The sequence below is a fragment of the Sipha flava genome, unplaced genomic scaffold (genome assembly GCF_003268045.1).
Source record: "Sipha flava isolate LNK unplaced genomic scaffold, YSA_version1 115_pilon_pilon, whole genome shotgun sequence".
NCBI classification, from domain to species: domain Eukaryota; kingdom Metazoa; phylum Arthropoda; class Insecta; order Hemiptera; family Aphididae; genus Sipha; species Sipha flava.
Genome location: NW_020271739.1, coordinates 457,757 through 478,762, shown reverse-complemented (window position 1 = coordinate 478,762; position 21,006 = coordinate 457,757). Strand labels below are relative to the sequence as shown.

At 33.6% G+C, this 21,006-nt stretch overlaps 1 protein-coding gene across 18 annotated transcripts in view; it reads right to left on the bottom strand.

The window, feature by feature from the left end:
* Positions 1-20,648, bottom strand: part of LOC112691643 (calcium/calmodulin-dependent protein kinase type II alpha chain) — a 52,081-nt gene extending 31,433 nt beyond the window's left edge. For 7 of the 18 annotated variants that reach the window (XM_025566085.1, XM_025566091.1, XM_025566048.1 and 4 more), the window contains exons 1-3: positions 20,298-20,644; positions 7,590-7,684; positions 1,270-1,329 (exon numbers count right to left, since the gene is read on the bottom strand). In XM_025566085.1, coding sequence (XP_025421870.1) covers positions 1,270-1,329; positions 7,590-7,684; positions 20,298-20,362 — 220 coding nt within the window. In that variant the 5' untranslated portion in view covers positions 20,363-20,644. Of the gene's footprint in view, positions 1-1,269; positions 1,330-7,589; positions 7,685-20,297 lie in introns of all 18 variants that reach the window. The other 11 variants (XM_025565985.1, XM_025566016.1, XM_025565994.1 and 8 more) reach the window with 4 other exon arrangements.
* Between the last annotated feature and the right edge of the window lie 358 nt (positions 20,649-21,006).

The window sequence follows — 21,006 nt, the reverse complement described above, 5'->3', positions numbered from 1 at the left end:
AAGTGTAATCATTTTTATACTTTCTTCATCATCATTTAAAGACTATACCTTATCGTGATAGTCATATGTTTTTGTCGTTTACCACATTTTTCAACTGTGAATAGGATGTTACATTCACGAGTTATTTGAGATCTTCGAAATATGATATTATTGGAAGTCCACTTGATCTTTTCCCCATGACCTATCCTTAGAAAATATTCTTTACAAATGAGTTATGTTTGAAAAAGTTCTCTATTAATTTAATTTCCTTCTTTAAAACATCTCTATAATATCTTTATATATATAATATCTCTATATATATATCTCATTATATCATTTTTTTTTTACATCTTTTAATACTTGTTCATTTGTTTTTCTTTCAACCCACGATGTTTTATTAATTTTTCTCCAGGTCCACATTTCCATTTCTTCTAAATTGTCTCTTCACTTTTCCTGATGGGCACATCCATATAACAACACACTCTACCTAAATGTTTAATGCATTTTTTTCTTAGTTTCAATATTAAATGTTTTTGTATATTTCATATACTTTTATAAATCAAACTAAAACAAATTTTTATAACAATTATATATTTGAATAATTTTTTTTTAATCCATCTATATATGTAGATAAAATATAATAGATCTATAAACCTAAATATTTAAAAAATGTTTATCATATATTTATTATATTAGTTGAAGTATTGACATAAGATATAAAAATAAATTAACATATCATTTAGGTGATGGTAAAAAAAAAAAAATAATGCGCATCTTAAAATACATGTACCATATATATATATTTAAATGATCAACTAACTAGATTATATAATAAAAATAAATATTCAGTATACAAAAAATCTATAATGGTATTTTAAAAACTCAGTTTCACTTACTGAAATGAAAAACCAAATATTTGGTACAAAAAAAATAATAATTTTATTACTTCCGTCGACAAACATAGATTAATGTCAAGTGTTTATATGTTTTTCGAGATACAGTTAAACATTACGTTTACTATTATATAACTCTTCGTGAATATATTAATTTTAAAGAATTATCAAACTTCAAAAGTAACTGCTCAGATTTATAGTTTGGGATATTTTTTTTTGTGACCAGTTACATTTTTACAACGTCAACATAATATATTGTAATATGTTATAATATAACATATTACAATATATTGTTTTCTATAGAGAATTATTAAAACTTTGAAATGTTTGTTAATCATGGTTTTTTTCAAATGCAATATACAAAACAAATTGGTTATTCATGGTAAAAATAACTTACCTATATTTGGGTGCTGTAACTTTCTGCATATTCTTGCTTCTCTTTCTAATTTTTGAAAATCTAAAACAATTCAATTGCATTTGAATAAAATATGTCTCGTCAACTTTTGCAATTATGAAAATATACAAAATTATCAGACTTTCACAACACATAAATGGCTATGATAAAATGCAAATCATGTATGCGATTTCATATTTTTATAATATGAATTTTTGATCAGCCTCCCGTAAAAATGTATATTTTTAATGAAATATTTTATTCATATTTTGTTTTATGTTTTTGTTTATGATTTAAAAAAATAACTTTTTAAAAGATAATTTTTGTATAGACAACTTTCGAGGATTAATGTGTACAATATGAACGAAACGGAGTAATCTGTAGTTCATGTTTTACAAGTACGTATAACGCTAAAATCGATTTTACATTTTTAATCAATTTACACGCGGCTACTAAAAGTTAACAGACTATAATAATACATTAGCCATCGGTATCAATGTGTTTTGGCCGTTTGATGTTTATTAATTAAATAACATTTCTCAAAAGTAATTAAGTTTATAGTTTTTAGTTTTAAAAAGCTTCTAGTTTAATTGGTATTCTATTACACGGAACATATATACATTTAATATACGAGTAGGAAAACGTGTTAAGTTAATTTTTTTTGTCTTTGATAACTACATTTCACAGATGCAATACTAAACCAAGTAACGGCTATTATTAATCAAAAAAACTTAAGAAATTTGTAATCACTTATTTGATGTTGAACAGACACTATTAAAATCGACCAAGCAAAGATTTAAAACATCTTAAACACACAATTATATAACATTATACGGTTTCTTGGTTTATTTTATAATGATTAATAAATAATGACAACTTAAGAATGAATACACCCTACGTTTATGAGTACATTACCTATCGATTTTGTTAATGAGTAAATTTTTTTTTTAAACAAGCAGTGGGTACTACAATGTGTGATCAAAGAAGTGATGTTTGACTGAAAAATGTTGACTTACATCAATATTGTAATATTTTTTTTTTCAATAAATATAAATTGTTTTTGATGAACTCTATGAATTCGTAATAGTTATTCATTTATTTTACAGGCAAATTTAAATGCGTACTCGTATACTCACAATTATATAAATATAAAATAAAATGTTAGCACGCAAATTATATGTTTTATTTTCATTTTTTTTGTATAACGATGCGTAAACGAACATTCCAAAAAATCCATTTGATATCTATACTTCTGTAATATATCTATTATGAATTTTAATGTTTTAATTAATTTTCAAAATCAAATAGCACTGAATACAGATAAAAATAAATATGTATTCCGAAACCTATTATTTTTCAACCGAATTCCAAATAACCTCAGCGTGTTCGTGCACAAAAACTACTATTATTACCGGAGGTATATCGATATGACATATTATAGACTGTTTGAATTCGGTTATTGAAATCCACGTATGCTAAACATTCGATTAATGACGTTGGATAAGACTGCGTTTAATCTCGCGCATTATGATTTTATTATTTGCCTATTGTATTGTTAATGAAAATAAAAAAAGTAAACCATTCGAGTTATAATTTATTGCAAAAAATATCTATTGATTTCGGCGCAGGGTTAAGCCCCACGTGCGAAACATAGATCCCTCGTATCACGTTTGCCAATCATGCGGAATCACAAAACGTTCACGATGTATTATACAACATACGAATTATTACACCGTGGAAACAAGTATAGATTGATGTAATTAATTGTGTATTATGTAATGGATATCCTCTCTCTCCCTATCACTATCTAACTTCCTTTTCTACTTTTCTCACCACAACAGCATGTAAGTACACGTGTGCTTACGTATACATAGTTTTTATAATTATTACTATTATTATTATTATAATAATATGTGTTTTGTACTTTGCGTATGCCGACAAAACATGACATTGGTTGTGCATGTCACGTTCTCTATTGTCCCACTCCGCTGTCCCGTCAGCCGCAGAAATGACTCGACCCCGACGTAATATAATAATACGAGGACGTGTACATACGGACGTGGGGATGAGTCGTCGCATTTGTATTTATCGTGTTTTACAAAAACCTCTATAGAACTTTGCACACGCACAAAGTTCAGTGGCGCAAGTAGAGGTGCTATTTTAGAGTTTGCTTAATATGTTGTTTTAATTAAATATAGCCGTGAAACGAAAGGATAGCTTTGCACCCAAGTGATTTCAGACGTATAGATAAAAAAAAAACGTTATTTTACTGTCGGTGCATTAATGAGTAATCTTCTAAAACTAAGACAATAAATTTCGTCGATTAGGTACTTGAAAAAATATTCACGTACAACGTACAACTTCAGTAGGAGTAAAATTTACCGTAACGCGAATACAAAGTGCTATTATTCCCCAAACTTACCCGTTGATCAAAATTTATGTCCAAATGTATATCTGTGTTTAGTCTTTAAGAAAAAAGTTTTTAAAAACTATTGTACTGGCGGTATTTGAGAACTCGCATAAATCATATAATTTCGTACTTTTTACGATACACACGACCTGTGTAAGCGACGTTAAGTGAGATATGATATTTTCGTATTCAGGTGTTGAATCTCAGTTAATATGTAATAACGCAAAAAAAAAAAAAAAAAACAAGTGTACGAATGAAAATATAGAAAACACAAATGTGGCCACAAATACGCATGACAATTTCGACATAAAATCTAAATTGCGAATCTGTAAACTAAATGCTCTATAGCACCCCTACCCCCTTTATGGTCGTGGAAGTGACACACACACACACACACCACACAGCTCAATATAACACTCGTACAAGTATATATATTATATTGCGGTCAAATTTGCGACGCGGCGAATCCCGGCCGAACCCGACCGTTACCGAAAAGCAAATAAGCCGGAGCGAATGTATAAAAGCGCGCGTTTAATCAATACCGCGCGGCGGCGTGTAGCGGTGTGGCGACAGCCGCCTCGTCGCAATGCACACAAACTCGTAACCGACACACACGCGCGCACATATAATCACGTACTGTCAATCAGCTTTCTTTTGATTGTTAACAAGCGTCTCCAGCAGAGTCCTCCAGCGGATGTACCCTGGATTTCCACCTCGCCACACACACTCCACACCGCCCAAAGGCAAAGTTCAGTAAGGGTCGCGGATCAGTTGGTTGCATGGTCTTACGGTGTGACAACGACACATTGAACCGCGTACATTATCCCCGATCAATCACGAACTATAGTAGTAATCGTGTGCAGCCGATTCACGCGCCGGTGTCGTCGGGTAAAAGCGGACGCTTTTGCCTTCCCACTAGGTCTTATCGCGCGCCGCCGACCCGATCCCTACGAGGATCACAGGCACGCGCGCGGACCCGAAAAATGCACCCCATTGATGTCGAGATACCGCGCACCGCATACGAAATGATCAATAAGGGACGGTAAAAATCACCGTACGTTTAGCGAACGGTTAAAAGTTATCTCGAGTCGGACACACGTATTACTCGTATTTTATATGCTCGATTCTTATTGTTGGTCGGGAGGATGTGGGTGGGTGCGTCCTCAAACCACTATTTGTCGCGTTATGATTTCGCGTGGTAATTCCACGTAACCGGTGAAAAAACTGATTTCCCAAGAACACCCGTACAAAACACAATTATATTACGGTGGAGATGCGATAAGGGTTTCGTTTTAATTTAATATTAAATACGTCTCGTTCCATTAAAAATGTCTGCGCGTAACATTCGCACCTTAACCAGCTTAACCCACGTTAATGGTATCGCATGGATTTAATGCACTCTGGTCATTACTAATTTGCGTAGGACTGTAATACAGTACGGATTCGCGTCGGAGGTGACATTATTTTTAGATGCTGTATGCTCAATAATAACGTTTGCTACGCCTCGTTCGTGCAGGCTTTTAGGATTTTTATATCCTCGCGGTTACCGGATCCTGTCTGGGAAAATTAAATGACTCGTTCGCTGGAACTACAGTTTCATAAGGTAACGGTTATTTTCGTCACTAAATTATTTGAATACTTCCTACGAAACATGGTAAATATTAGATGAACAATTCAAAAATCCAGCTACCAAAATGAATATTAAGATTGTTCATGCGTTCATAGTTTGACATCTGCACACATAGCCAAGTATGCATAGTTCAACCCACCGTGTGTAGCGTATATATATTTATACCAGTACATAATATTATTATCAAATCTGATCGGGACGTTTCGTTCACGTTTAATAACGTTGAGATTACATAATGCAACGTTAAAATGTAAATATTTAAATATCTGCTTTTTATTATTTATATAATACTTTTTTTTTTGTTCAAATATTTGTTTATTCTACAAAAGTATAAATTTTCTCGTATACTTAAGAACTATCCAACACAATAATAAAACCATAAGTTTTTTAACTAGCCATTCTTTTTTAATATATTAATATTGAAAAATAACATAAAACTCATTTATTATTGTAATATCAATGTTATAATAATATTGAAATAATCCAATATTATATTATTAATTCCATAAGTTCAATCAATAACCCGGATACCCCCTATAAAAAACAATTTAAAGCAGTGGTTATTAATATTTTCTGGGCCATGGATTCCTTTAAGATATAAATTATAGCCATGGACCCTTTCACTGCTCAAAAGAAAAAAAAAATCTTTGTACACTGGTTAAAGCGAGTGCTTTAAGAATATCGAAAATATTTTATTTTATTATTCGTGTTGTACTCGTATAGTCAAGAAAATTATTTTCTTAATGTAAAATAACCACCCTTAATGCACCTATTTCAAATATATACCGTTTTTGAAATTTTCACAATAATCAACTAATATTATTTCTGTCAGATGAGTAAAAAATTTTCATATTTGTATTTTTATTAAAAATCAATAGCTGTACGAAGTTACTAATCCGATGCAAACATTTGTAACAAAATATTATATTTTTAAATTAAAATATCAAAATTAAATTAAATTGCAAACCGGTAAAATAAAATAAATTTTATAATTAAAAAAATATTTAGTAAGAGAAATTTCGGAAATATTTTTCAAATAGACATTAAAATTAAGCGAATAACGGATAATACATGTATATATATAATAATATATAATATATAATATATAATAATATATAATACGCATTATATTGTCCATAGAAAGGAATGTTTCATGGTATTCTCGATACATTATTAGCTGATGAAAACCCTGCAGAAATCTCCAATATAGTACAACGACAAATATTCGAATACACTCTGTAGTATGTATAGAGAATTAATTATTTAAAAAATGTAAACATTTTCATTTCAATTCAAAACATTCTACAATCATAATTATTTATTAAATAATCATTTGTTTAGAAATAAATAACAGCATACAATAGAAATCCTATAGTAATTTAATATTAAAATATTGCTGGTTTATGATTCTGATGTACTATAATTCATAATTTATTAATTTTGTATATTTCGTATTTACATATCTATATTCAATGGCGTCGAACAAAATTTTGAATGGTCTAATCAATAGCCACCGAACTTACAACATACAACCCACCCTGCCTAAGAACATACTTTAAGGGATTAGAAGTTCACCCTCACCCAAAAATGTTTAACCTATTTTAGCATTTATGATAGCATTTAGGTACTTAAACGTATTAAATAGTAATTATTAAATGGGCAGTACTATAATTTATAGTTCATTGCATTAATTCACTTATTACTCGTATACTAACCTATAACGATACCACCTTAAAAGCATGGTCTGCTCATGATTTAACTTAAACCCAGAGTTCGACACCATTGCCTAAATTTTATTATATTTTATAAACTTTATTAAAAGTCATTAAATATCTTTAAATTAGATGTTTTGAAAAAAATGTTTCATTAATATTAACTATAAAAGACGATTTCAATCGAATACGATTTCGGCCTAATTTTGTCCCACAAGTATTATGCGTTTTATTACAATCTCGACAACTAATAATACTTGCAAATACACCCGATTTTTTTATTTTTAAACGTCTGAGTATGTTAATTAAAAGGTCAAGAAGATAACTTGACTTATACTCGCGATTTTTTTTTTTAACCCTTATTACTACTTGCTGTTGTGACTCTTCATTCTTTTTCTAAAAGCTTTAGGGTTTCGCTGTTCCGGTGAATAGATAATAATGGCCAATATGGTACTTCTACTACGTGATCCCTTTTGACGGAAAACCATCAAAAGAAATTGATCTCAAACCTCATTTTAAAATGATACTTAATATATGAGGTTTTTTTTTATGAAATAAATAAATAATTTACCTCGGGCTGATAATTTTTTTGTATTTATAATTTTTGCGGCGAATTCCAATCCTGTGTGCTTTTGAATGCATTTCCTTACAACAGAAAATGCTCCTCTAAAAAAAAAAAAAATGTATTATAAATTATGTTTAAATATACGTATACTACATATAATTTATAAATATATAATGTACAATAAAATAATTGATATAATTAACTATGCATTAACTATGCATGTTCAAAAATATGATACAAATCATATTACGATCTTTATTTTGTTCAAGTTCTAAAACTATTTTGAAATTTTATATAACGCTTAAATAGTTTTCTGAAAAAAAAAAACAAAAACTTAACTTCGATGAGTATCAAGTTTTAAGTTTTATATTACAAAAACAATAAAGATTACATAATAACCCAGCTACATAATGTGCCATGTGCCATATAATGTGCCATTTACAGTATATACATCGGAAAGCTTATACATAGTAGACATATGAGTTATCATAATGGATTATTATATAGACTTAAAAAGTGTTTGATATGATATTCGTGTGTTCATTTTCGGTTAATATAATTAATATAATAACAAAAATGTGTTTAGACAAGCCGCTATGTCAATAAAAAAAATATACTTTTAGGATTGCAATTGAAAATTTGTATTTGATTTAAAAGTTAAATTAATCTATCAAGTATTTATTATTTGAATACTTATGTGGATTTAAAATGTACTTGTAAAAGTACGTCATTGATTTGTAAAAATTTTAAATATGAAAAATCAAATAATTCACAAAATACGAGTAAAATTGTCTGTAAATTAAAGATTTAGCAAAACAAATGTGATTATTAAATTAATTATTTTTGAACCATTGAATCAAACATTAAATCTACAAAAGTTTATTTTTAATAATTATTTTCAAGTAACACAATCAATAATGATTTTAATTTTAATTTTATTATACAATATAAAAGAAAATTATTGATGCATACATTTTTTTTTTTTAACAATGTAGGTATACTTAGATGAAGAAGAGATATAGGGGAAAGAAATGCATTATAATTATAGTCTTAAAATGTATTACTATAACGCTTGAACTTTCTAGTTTAAGACCGCATTATTATATCATCTGAAATTCAAATTTAATTTAAACGATATTCAATCGTATCCTCTCTCTATTTTGTACTTTTACTGAACATTAATTCATCACCCAAATTCTTTGTATGTTTTAATTCGAATAAGACGCGAGTTTTTAAGTAATATATATAATAGGTTACCTAACAGCTTATGAACGGGTCCGGAATTATGCCTTAAGTGTAGCTGCTGTAAATTATACAACACAGTGCTTTTTTTAGAGATGCGAAATTTATGACGTGAACCGATTTATCATATATAGAAGGATACAGAGAAAGATATAAAGGATAAAAGAAGAGAGAGAGAGAGAACGAGGGACGTAAAAAATACAAGTATATAAATCAACTAGATATTATATGAACTATACAGCGTAGTTTTCATCGCGAAAGCTATGCGAAAAGTTTATGATATTACAATAGAAATCGTTAATAACGACACCAGTCTTACTCGACATATAATCTGTTAGTACGAAGGCCATCTCATGTTTGAGGTGGATAGTTTACATCAGTCAAAAAGTCAACATCATTTAGTATAACTACAATTTTTCACAGTCCTTCTAATGCTGTTACAAGCTATTTCCAATATATTATGTTGCAAGTGTAAATATAGTGACAACCGCTGTTGCAGTTGACCCATACTCGTAAGATACATAACACCATACAACAATTTAGCCGCGGTCGTCTGTGTAATCTAGATGTGACTTTCGAAAGATTTTGGATCGAAATGTTATAATTGTTTGCGGTGAATGGAGTGAAAAACGGGCGTGGTATGAGAGGGCCTATCGATAAATAATAAACAGTTTTCTCATACAATTGGTACAAATAAATACATTATGTGGTATGTGGTATCAATATATATATATATACTGTGTGTGTGATGTGGTAATCGCAGTTGGTCGCGGTTGCAGTTATGTGGAAGCTCACAGGTAATATATTATAAAAGGTCACATATATAATGTGTATGTGTATGAATATGCGTGACCGAGGTGGTTCATACCGCATATTTTATACCACGAACAAGACTGGATGGCGATGGCGGTCGATGATGTTTAAAAATATATCGCAGTCAGACTCGGAGAGAAATAGAAAGAGAGAGAGATAGAAATATATATATAGAGAGAGAGAGAGAGAGAAAGAGAGAGAGAGAGAGAGAGAGAGAAAGAGAGTGAAGGAGAGAGGGAGAGAGAGGAACGGAATCAGGAGACGATGCCAAACAACGAAAAAGAGATCCGCTGGCACGAATATGTATATTATGTGCGCCATCAGTGTATAAGCTGGTGAGTAAAATAGCCTCGCGCACGCCTAAAACGGCTAAAAAACGCATTTGTTCATAACCCACATTAGCAAATCTTGGACGAGCAAAACAATGGCGCCAAAAGGTCGTCGTGCGATGCCACGTAGTGTTTACTTAGCGAGATGTTAAAATATATATACATATAAACTTATTATACGTGATGCAAAGATAACAATATAAATATGTCGTAGCGAGTAACATAAGTAAGATAATAAGACAGGATTTGTGTTCGGGAAATCTTCCTTTTTTTTCTTTTTAATTTTTGCCCATGGTTCTGACAAGATAAAAGGGCGGTTAGAATAAACTAACTTATTATCACACATAAATGCCGAATAACATTTTATACGTGTTTTATTATTCAACTTTAGCTTATAATTCAGTTATGTATTTTTTTAAATTGTAACATCTGACGTACTCAAAACTCGCTTAAAAATTAAAATATCGTATTAAATCGACTAATAATATACAAATAATGTTCTTTCTCTTATGTTCGATAATAGGTCAGTTTATTTAACGTTTAGACAAAAAACACAATATTTAAACTAATGAACGCAAATTTGATGTGTTGTACGTTGTGTGTTTGTTGGTCAGTGACGTAATTTCAGTTTTCTCTAGAGTAAGGTAGTCGGAATGCTGTTATTATATTGTCGACTCGGTGGATCATTTTACCAAAGTGCCGATTACCGTGAGAGGGACATTAAACCAATCCAAAAATATAATGACTTGTACATTATACGTAAGTACCCGTAAAATACACGTCTAAATTTTCTGATTCACAACATATCAATAGCTTTATAAAATACGTATTCATATATTTACGATGTACTGACTTTAGAATGATTAAACTCTAGACTGCGGCAAATGCATGAACCCTCCCTCCCCTGTATCAAATGACGTCACTGTTTTTAGCCTGAGACAACACATACACGGCAGAGGCTAAAATATATACTTGTTCGTAATGTGCACTTAAGGATTTTGTCATATATCCTCTTTTAAACGTTAATAGTAATGAGTAACACAGTTAAAATAGTTGGTATTTTAGATTATGCTGATGATAAATCTTTCAATTTTAAAAATATGTAAAATAATTTAATAAAAAAAAATGTAAAATTAAAAACAAATACCATAATATAGAGGATAAAACCATAACACATTTTTTAATTTCGTACTACACACTTAACATTTCGTATTACATAAAGCGTGTCGAACTGCACACAATTTTAGTCCCAGATACATGTTGTGGTTGGCATCCTATTAAAGTGTCAGAAGGGGCTGCAGGCTCAACTAAAACGATCAACCGAGTCCAATATAAAATGTAATATACACGGTACGTTATTATTATTATTATTATTATTATTTGTACACTGGAATGGAAATTAATTTAATAAAATTCTATTTTCCCGTTTCGATAACAATGAAAAGGAATGATAGAGGTTGTTGAAATATCGAGAAAATCAATTATAGGCACCTGTGCAGTTTTGCATACGGTAAGTATAAATATAGGTAAAAAAAAAAAATGCTGGCACTTAATCAATGATAACCTCAATATATAATTATTATGACATAATGTAACGCGAACATTATGTTGTATTTATATCAATATATTTATACACAGTATAACGAATGTATTTTATTGTATGTATACTATTTCAATTTCCGAATCCTTACGATTGGCCTAATTGTCAACTGTAATTTTCACGTTCCCTCGAAGACCTACAACGTATGACCATGGAATACAGTCGGGACGTAAATGCCGTTTGATGGATGAAATATCGTGTTTGTGTGCTGTGTGCATACGCACGAATTGCCGAGTTGGTCGATTTACCCGTCCATAGTCCTATTACGTGTAATGTACAATAAATACAAGGGCGTATACAAGGAGGGGATGTAGGGGTCAGATCCCTTCATAAGTATTTTTAAAATTGTATAAAATAGTGTTCTTAATGTAAGGAAATTATAAGGAAACAAAAAAATATTACAAGGATTTATTGTAAATTTTTATTTTGACACATTTAATGTATATATATTTTATTATTTTCCTTCCATAATAGTTTTTTTGCAACTGATTCCTCCCCCCCCCATACAAAAGTTATGTATACGAGTATACCACTGAATACATATCAAGTGATCCATTTAACGTGCACTTCGCGATTAACACATCTCACTCGGTGTTTGAGTTTTGGTAATAATTATGTGTTCTTATTAATCCGAAGCCATTAAAATACTCAAAGACTATACGTTTTTACCCGAAAATGTGCACCGTAATAATATGAATATGCAAATAATTAAAAATTGCAAACATTTATTTTAGCACTTTAAAATATTTGAGGAAACGTATTATATGCGTCAACGAAGTCAACTGAATTTAAACTCGTCCGAAGAGCACTTAAATATAAACGGTGTATATACGAGTGGATAAAATGGCATTCCGTTGTAGTTGTATTGACGAAGCAGAAAAAAAAATTAAAAAAGTACACATAAGGGGTTTTAATTTCAAACTAGATAAGTAAAAAACATGAATTTTCCTATTTTATACATTAAAATATTTAAATGTTGTCTAGGTACATATTGACTTAGGTTGAGTGTTTAATTTTTAATATTTTAAGTATACGTTGGACAAAATTGGTTGGTAACATATGAACCTATAATTATAATGATAGTTCACAATATGTGTACTATATTAGAGTATATTTCATATTACATTTTTATTTGTTTCCAATAGACAACATATATATTGGATGATATATTTTATACAAAGTAATATTAACTGGATATTATTTATTTGCTTTAACTGTTTTATGTGTAAAAGACACAAGCCATAAATACATTTCTAATTATTTTTTTGAACCAACAATGATGCTTTTGCAAAATTCTATGTACATTTTTTGTATTAATTATGTTAAAGTTAATATTCTATTTTCATTGCCTCTAAAATATAATTGAAAAATAATCGTGATCATAAATGGCATGCTTTTTTCTGCATCAGATAATAACTATAGTTCAGAGTAAACGGGTATTTTCAAATAATAGGATTCATTAAATTTATTATAAAATTATTAAGTCTGTATTTCTGTTAATGCAGTACACACCCCTCTGTAGGTATTTGGAGAATACATGTTATGGTAATTTGTAATATTAATGCATTATGCTAACACGATATGTTGGAAGACTATTATTCTTCGAACTCAACAATAAAAACGAAAGACCCAAACACAAATTATGAAAAACATGACTTATATGGATTTTATGGAAATGTAATTTTAAAAAAATATTCAATTACAATTCGTTTTATATATTTTTACTCTAGTACGTGCAGTAATCGAATTTAAACCTTAAACGTTTAAGTAAAAAAGTTGATTGAAAAAAAAATCTAGACTACGGTACACGCATAATAAGAAATAAAAACGATTCCGTATCTATTCTATATGATTGGTATACCCATTTATGTATTTGATTATAAAACTTACTATTTGAGTGACGTAATAAAAAGGAAAAATCAGTTAACATTGATCACAATTACAAGTATTATAATAACGAAATTTGTTTACAAATATACTTTATTAAATGTTTTTATAAAAATTCACTTGTATACGAACATCGCTTTGTTTCTATTCGTTCTAACATGCTATACATTGCACGACATTATTATTATAATAAAATTAAAAAAAAAATTATACAAAAAAAAAATTTATAGAATCCATTTCATAGTAAACACTGGTGGTTGTGAAATTTGGTCGAAAAGTATTTTCAGGAGAGCTGATATGTATAAATGTCCAATTTGCTTTTAGGCAATCCATGTTTAATCGTAGTACATTAACTAAAATAATATATCATTGAATGATGAAGTATACCATGGTATAAACTGGTGAAAAATGATTTTTATAATTATTTCTTTCGTATTATATCGAATTGAAACAACAGATAAAAATCATTATCCATTTAAACCCGAAATATACAATGCATTGAATTCACTATCAATAAAATATTTTACGAGTATTACATAATTATTTTTTTTTATAAAATTTATAAAAAAAAAAATCATCCGCCTTTTTTTACTATATGAGTCGTACTACTGAAAGAACTGTATGAACTGTAAGAACTGTCTCACAGTTCGATTGTTAAGAAAAGATAATTATTTTTTTCGAAAATGTCGTGAATCACTAACATTTTATACACATATTATAGTAGAAATACTAAAATATTCAATTTTTATAACTGTGTTTAATCGATAAAACATGCGTGTTTTTGTTTTTCGAAAGTAGTCTTGGAAATAGATAATTGAAAACGCATTCAACCTATGAATATTATGTATGAAAATTCGTTTTCAACACTACGCTCGTTCAAAAATTCACCTCAATTTCGCTACACGAAGGTAACGGTATTTATAACATATACAATAATAATATAACTCATACGATGATAATATATAGTAAGTAAATGCACAGTCGAGTTACGATAAGTCAAATGATATATTAAGTCCTTCAAAATGTAGAACGAATAAAAATTTATTTTTACGTTCAATAGTGTCCATAATGGCTGTAATATAGATTTAAGGAATTATAAATCTCATCAGCAAAAAGCTCGGATTAATGGGAGGGGGGGGGAGAAGCAAATTTGGGATAGGCATTCAAATGGTCTTCTCAGCTTAAAATTACATCGATGAGCAATTTTTAATAATATTAAAATTAAAAATTATTAAATGGTTATTACTCATAAATAAATATAGAAATAAACAAATAAATGCTTAGCCTGGAGTTTTATTATATTTGTAAAGTACGTCGGGTATCAAATTAAAAATTAATCGTCAGATTTATATAAAGTCAATAAAATCGCTAGTCCGATGATCATTATTAATTTGTACTTCTTATAATATCTAGAAGAATATTTTTATTTTAATATTTTTCTTATTTTAACTAACTGGCTCTGAAGCTCATCACCGTCCTACCATGTTCACCATTCTAGGCATGACAAGTGGAGGCACATAACGAGGTTTGTGTAATTTATTTAAATTCGTTGTAATATACTTTTATAATTTTAAAGAACTATTTTCATTAGTGAGGGCCCACAACAATGCATTGGCCCCTAGGTCCCTGAAGGTCTTAATCCGGGCTTGTCAGTGAGCCATATAATATAAACATATTATTTGAATTATAGCGTACAGACAATGCACGCACATATACATATAAATATGATATATTACACATGATTTTAACGGATAGTAAAAGCTATTTTACGCTGCTACAACTACGTATCACGGTTACCTATGGAGTGTAAAAAAACAATAATAAGCGTAAAACTGAGAACGGGGCGCAAAACAAAATTAAAAATCGATTAATGCATGAAAACTCGTTCACGCATCTTATCAATAGATACGTATTCACGACTACAGGGTGTATAGAACAATATATATATATGCTAACTACATGTACGAGAAGAGCGAACGGTGCTAGGAGGGAAGGGGTGGTAAAAGAAAATTCTCGACCGGAGAGTCGAAAGTTACAAAAAAGGGCGCCTGGAAATTGGGCCATAATTAACCTTTTTTCAAAAAGGTATACGGTAATTGGGCCATTGCAGTTTTAAATTTATAACAGGGTAGACCCGTTGATTGGGCCACTATTGCCATCGAGTCCTTTCATTCACATTTTAAAAAACAATTTTTATATTTCACATCCCAATATTCATAATTTTTTAATGTTTTATTGGGGGTTCAATTCGAAGTATATATTAAAATAAGAAGCATAAGAACGATAAAAGCAAGAAAAAGAACTTTAATTCGTAAAAAATATATTTTTAATGAAATTCAAAATTATGCAGAAGGGAAAAAGAATAGATTTGAATTTATAAGATCGATTTCATATTATTAAAAAAAAAAAATTGTACTTTTATGTAATTTTCAGAAAAAAATATTTATGATAATTATTATTATTTGACTAATTTTATTGACTTTTTATATTATATTAAATTTTTGAATCCTGCGTATGGCATTATTAAAAAAAAATTATTGTATTTTAGGCATTATAAAAATAATGATTAGTTAATAAACGTTGTATATTCATATATTTTTATTCTGTACATTTATGGACCAATCTCCGGATACTATTTAAAAATATTGATTTCATTTGTGGCCCAATCTCTGGATAGTAAAATGTAAACAAATATTTTATACAAAACAGGTAGATAAAATGTGGCCCAATTACCAACCACCCACAAAAAACTTTACGCACAACACAATCACGTATGCAAAAACAATCGTATCCGATCACATCGATTCGGGTTTCACTCGGGAGACTTGGGTTATCCGGCTATCAGTTTCAAATCCGGCTTTCCCGATTGCGAACATTCGAACACCCGGGGTGCGTTTTCTACCTCTCGTTACCGTTACCTGCGGCGGCGACAGGATGTTTTGCCGCTAATACATGTGCGCCGATGATGACGAGCCCGAGCAGCTCGAGCACGGCATGGGGTAGAGATCGAGGGAAGGTTTTTGTTACAGAGACTGCGAGGTGTGAGCGCGTGAACGCGTTGATGTTGGTTTGCACGCGCGCATCAATGCTACGCACCGCGGTAATACCACGGTAACCGGAAAGGTTGAGTACACCTGAGCCCCGAGTGTAGTGTACGTAATGAAACTGTCGCCATAGCGACAGCCGAATGCGAATTGATTTTGGCCGACGCGCGTCGCTCATTACACCCGCTGCAACAGTTACCCCCCCCCCGCGCACGATGGCCGGCCGTTGAATATTCCGAATGTACAAACCGCGGCCGCGATCAGCGGCAGCCGACGGCGGTGTACGATAACGCGCGGGTGCATGTGCCCGCCCGCGGTGCACCACGTCACTGCGGTATCAATTAACCACCTGCATAACGTCTGCAGGATCGCGCGGCTTTCGTGTGATTGATGAAGGGTCGAAACGGCCGTACGAATGTATTCGGTTTTTTTTCCTTCCCGTCCCTGCTGACCGGCGACAGGAACGGCGAAGATAGGGACTGGCAATCTCGGATCGCTTTTAACACGTCGCGCTGGAACAAAAACCCCTATGTTTATTAGATTCGCGTTACATAACGCGAGCGCAACGCGTATCGATTTGCTCTTGTGTGCGGTTTAGTCGTGGTGTTACGTACACGTATATGTGTGCAAACGAACAAAGCGAAAAAACGAAGGGGAAAAAAAAATTGATGAAGGAAAAAATAAAGGAAAAACTCTTGCCGGTATATGTACATGTATACGGAGACAGAGAGTAGTAAACTCATAGGGGACGAGAGGACGCTGTGGTAGAGGAGGTTAAGGATTTGTGTAGAGTGCCACTCCAGTGAAATAGTGTCGCGAGGGCCATTAAAAGGAGCGTGCTTGCTAAAATTCGCAGTCGGATCACCACGCAGCGGCGTGGTATGCGTGTAAATATACATCTATATATATATATATATATATATGAAAATACCGGGGAACACATAAAGTTTATACGGGAAGGTCCGAAGTAATACGGTGGCAGTCGAATAGCGTGAAACCCTAGTAAGTTAGAGAGTAAACTAAGATGACGAGAGAACGAGAATGAGTGCGTGAACGTGGGTTTGAGTGATTAGAAGGTGAGGGAGAGAAAGAAAGACAAGTACGAAAAACCCTAACATCCTGTTGTCCAACTATAACAAGTAACACAAACGAACATCAATTCCCGCTTTCCTCGTCCTACATCAAAAGTTTTCCGACTAAGGTTCTCCACTTTATCGTTCAAACTACTAGCATATTATATGAAATATTTCGATTTCCCTCTCGCTACGCACTGGGCTTATCATATTTTTATTTCTCCAAAGTTATCGTTTCCATGCGACTGACATGTACAAGTCTACATATTAAAATATACATAATATATGTTTCACATAACATGTTACGTATGCCACGCGAACCATGGACGTAACTTGATCAATTTTTAGGGGGAACTTTATGATTAGTGTGTGGCACACACATTCGTGTGCCCATTTACAAATAAAGAGAAATGTCACTTCACTTTTAAATTCACTATAATATTGATACGAGAAAATCTGACAGTTACAATAATGATTATAATATAGTAAAGCTCTGAAATGCTCTGTAAGGCCAAGAATTCCTTGTGTGTCGTGTGATTTTTTCATACGTCATTCGGTCTCAACGCTCGAATCACCAGATTCCTCAGACAGTCGTAAAATAATATTGTATATAGGCACACGCACACAATCAGTTTAATCAGTGTAATCAAAAAACCCGTACATTTATAAAAATACTTATAATTACAATCATATTATAATATTCAGGGATTCATAACATTCAAAAGATTACACTTTTCTCGATAAAATAATTCTTAAAAATAATGCTTACATCTAAAATTCCTTTTCTATAGTATATTTCTAATTAATTTACAAAATACCCGGCATTACCCCGTTCAATTTTTAGAGGGAGGAAATTTTCCGCCTTTCATCCCCCTTCAATATATGTCTATGGTGCGAACAGTAATACAATCAATCTCGTGCTGTACATGTTAATACAATGAGGGAACATTAATAATACAATTCAATATGTATCATATATTACAGGCTTCATCACTTACTGCCACAAAGACAAATTCCTGACGCTCCAAATATATACACATGTATACTCGAATGCAATCATATAATAATAATCACAATAATAAAATATGTAATACGTCAACAATATTATTTTGTAAAACGTGACTGGCTCTCAATCATTACAGGGATGGGAAAATACCGAAATCCGGAGTATCGCACCACTGTGTTAGGTATTATACAACACCGCCGCGTATATACAGTAGGTAATGTAATAATATAATATACACCTCGGCGGCAAAGTCACCGTCCAAAAGCGATGGCACACGTGATTTATGAGCACGTGTATTAGGACAATTTAACGTTTACGATGTACGGCGTAAGGTGGAGGTGGGAGGACGGGGTAGTCGTGTGTGTACTCATGTGAGATAGTAAAAGAGAAGAGAGAGAGAGAGAGTATATATGTGTTCATTCGCGGAGTGTGCGTATGAGTATAGAGGACAGGTAGGATGTAAGGGGAAAGGAAGATGACCTGATCTAATTTTGTTAACGTCGCACTGCTGCGGTTCGTCAGTTGAATCCCTACAGTCCATGCCGCGCGCTATGATGTAAAACACGTAAAGCGTACGGGTCGCGATAACAGCGTGCAGTATGTACGGGGGGTGTAAATAGGAATATATCCGAGTATATATACATATCATCGATACACATACACACACGGCGCAGCCAACACGAAATAATACATATATGGGATACAGCCGCACAGCGGTGAAGCCATCTCGCATTTTCCTGGGGGATGCAATACACATATCACTATTACTTTCACATCGTTAAAATTAAACATATACATATTTAATACTAGGGTACGCGTGCGTGTTTGTATGCGTTATCCGAGTGCACATACACATGCGCGGCGCAAATGAGTCGGCCGGACTTGTAGACGCACTGCCGGTCGCCTCGCCGCCCTATTGATTCGCATAAAATACGTGCGAAATCCGTAGAAGAGGATTTCGCGCACGGACCGGAGCTCTCTGGGGTATATTATACTGGTGGACAAACGCGATATACGGTATTTATCGTAATTTTGTTTTCGCGGCGGACACATTACCGCAGTTATGTCGAAGGACAATCGATCGCGTAAGTGTTCAGACGCACCGGGGGTCCCCCCCCCCACACACACACACACACACACGAGCACACATAACACACGGAAACCGCGATGACGACCTAGTGGGCCGACGGTAACGGTCGAGCAGCTTTAAAAATAAATGGGGAACGCGTCGACCGATTAAAAGCGTGCGAACGACTAGCAATCGTCGTTTAGTTGTACCTAATTTGAATTACACGATTCCTCTGGTCGTTGGACGTGAGGGGAAAACACACTGCATGCGCGTGTACGTAATCGTATTCAGTCAAATCCACGCGCACTACAATCGAGTTTTCGGCTAAAAAGATACTCGACACAAGTATCCCGTTTACGCGCGTGCGGTCACGTCGATAGCAGCCCATTAAGAGGATGCGCGGTGACGAATCGCGAGCATGATATAGGATCATAGATATTCGTACTTGTTACACGACGAATAATTGTGGGGGGGAGGGAGGGAGAGCGACGAACCGCGTCCAGCCGGGACGGCGTGCGCTCGTATCGCGGGGACGATAACATTGGCCATTCGGGGTGGACGGCAAACGAAACACACGCGGGACGAAAAATTTAGCAGTAACCGAAGAAACGGTCGGATATGTATATATATATATATATATATGTTACTTACTTGCCGAGCTCTTCTTTCAGTTCGTAATTGTCACTAAACCGCGTACATACGAGCGGCGCGGCCATCGTGTCGTGCGTGTGCCGTGTATGCCGTGTGTGCCGTGTGTGCGTGTACCGTTTGCCGCGGTAGTGTATGCGTGTGTGTGTATGTTGTCGGGCGAACGAAAAAAAAAACCCGAGGGGGGACCCGCGTTTCGCGTTCGAACGGTGTGTCTACTGCGTGTGCAAGCACAGTGCGTCGGCTTGGCGGTACGAGCGTGTGGTGTGCCGCGCGTTCGCCACTCGGTGCGTGCGCTCCCCTCCGCGTGTACGTGCGCGCCTGCCCGTGTGTGCGTGCGTCTGCGCGCGACGGCCTGAGTGCGCGAACCGTGCGCGTGTGTGCAGACGTATTTTTACGTGCCGTCCGCGGGCGTGCGAGCGCTGGTGCGCGCGCGAGGCGATCGCGTAACGGCCGCGGCGGACGTCGGTGCGGGCGCCGGTCCGCAATCAATACCGCAGGCGGCGGTCGGTCGGCCGAGTTCGGCGCGTCTCGGCCCGAGCTACTTGTTGACATCCCTCACCCCGACCGATGTGCGACGGTCCGTCGAGGAACCCGCGCCGTTCGTGTTCGATATCAGACGCCGGCGTCCCTTTCGTCGCGGGTGCGCGCGTGCGTACGCTCGTGTACGTCGTCCGTGTGCTCGCGCGCGCGCGCGCGCGTGTGTGTGTAT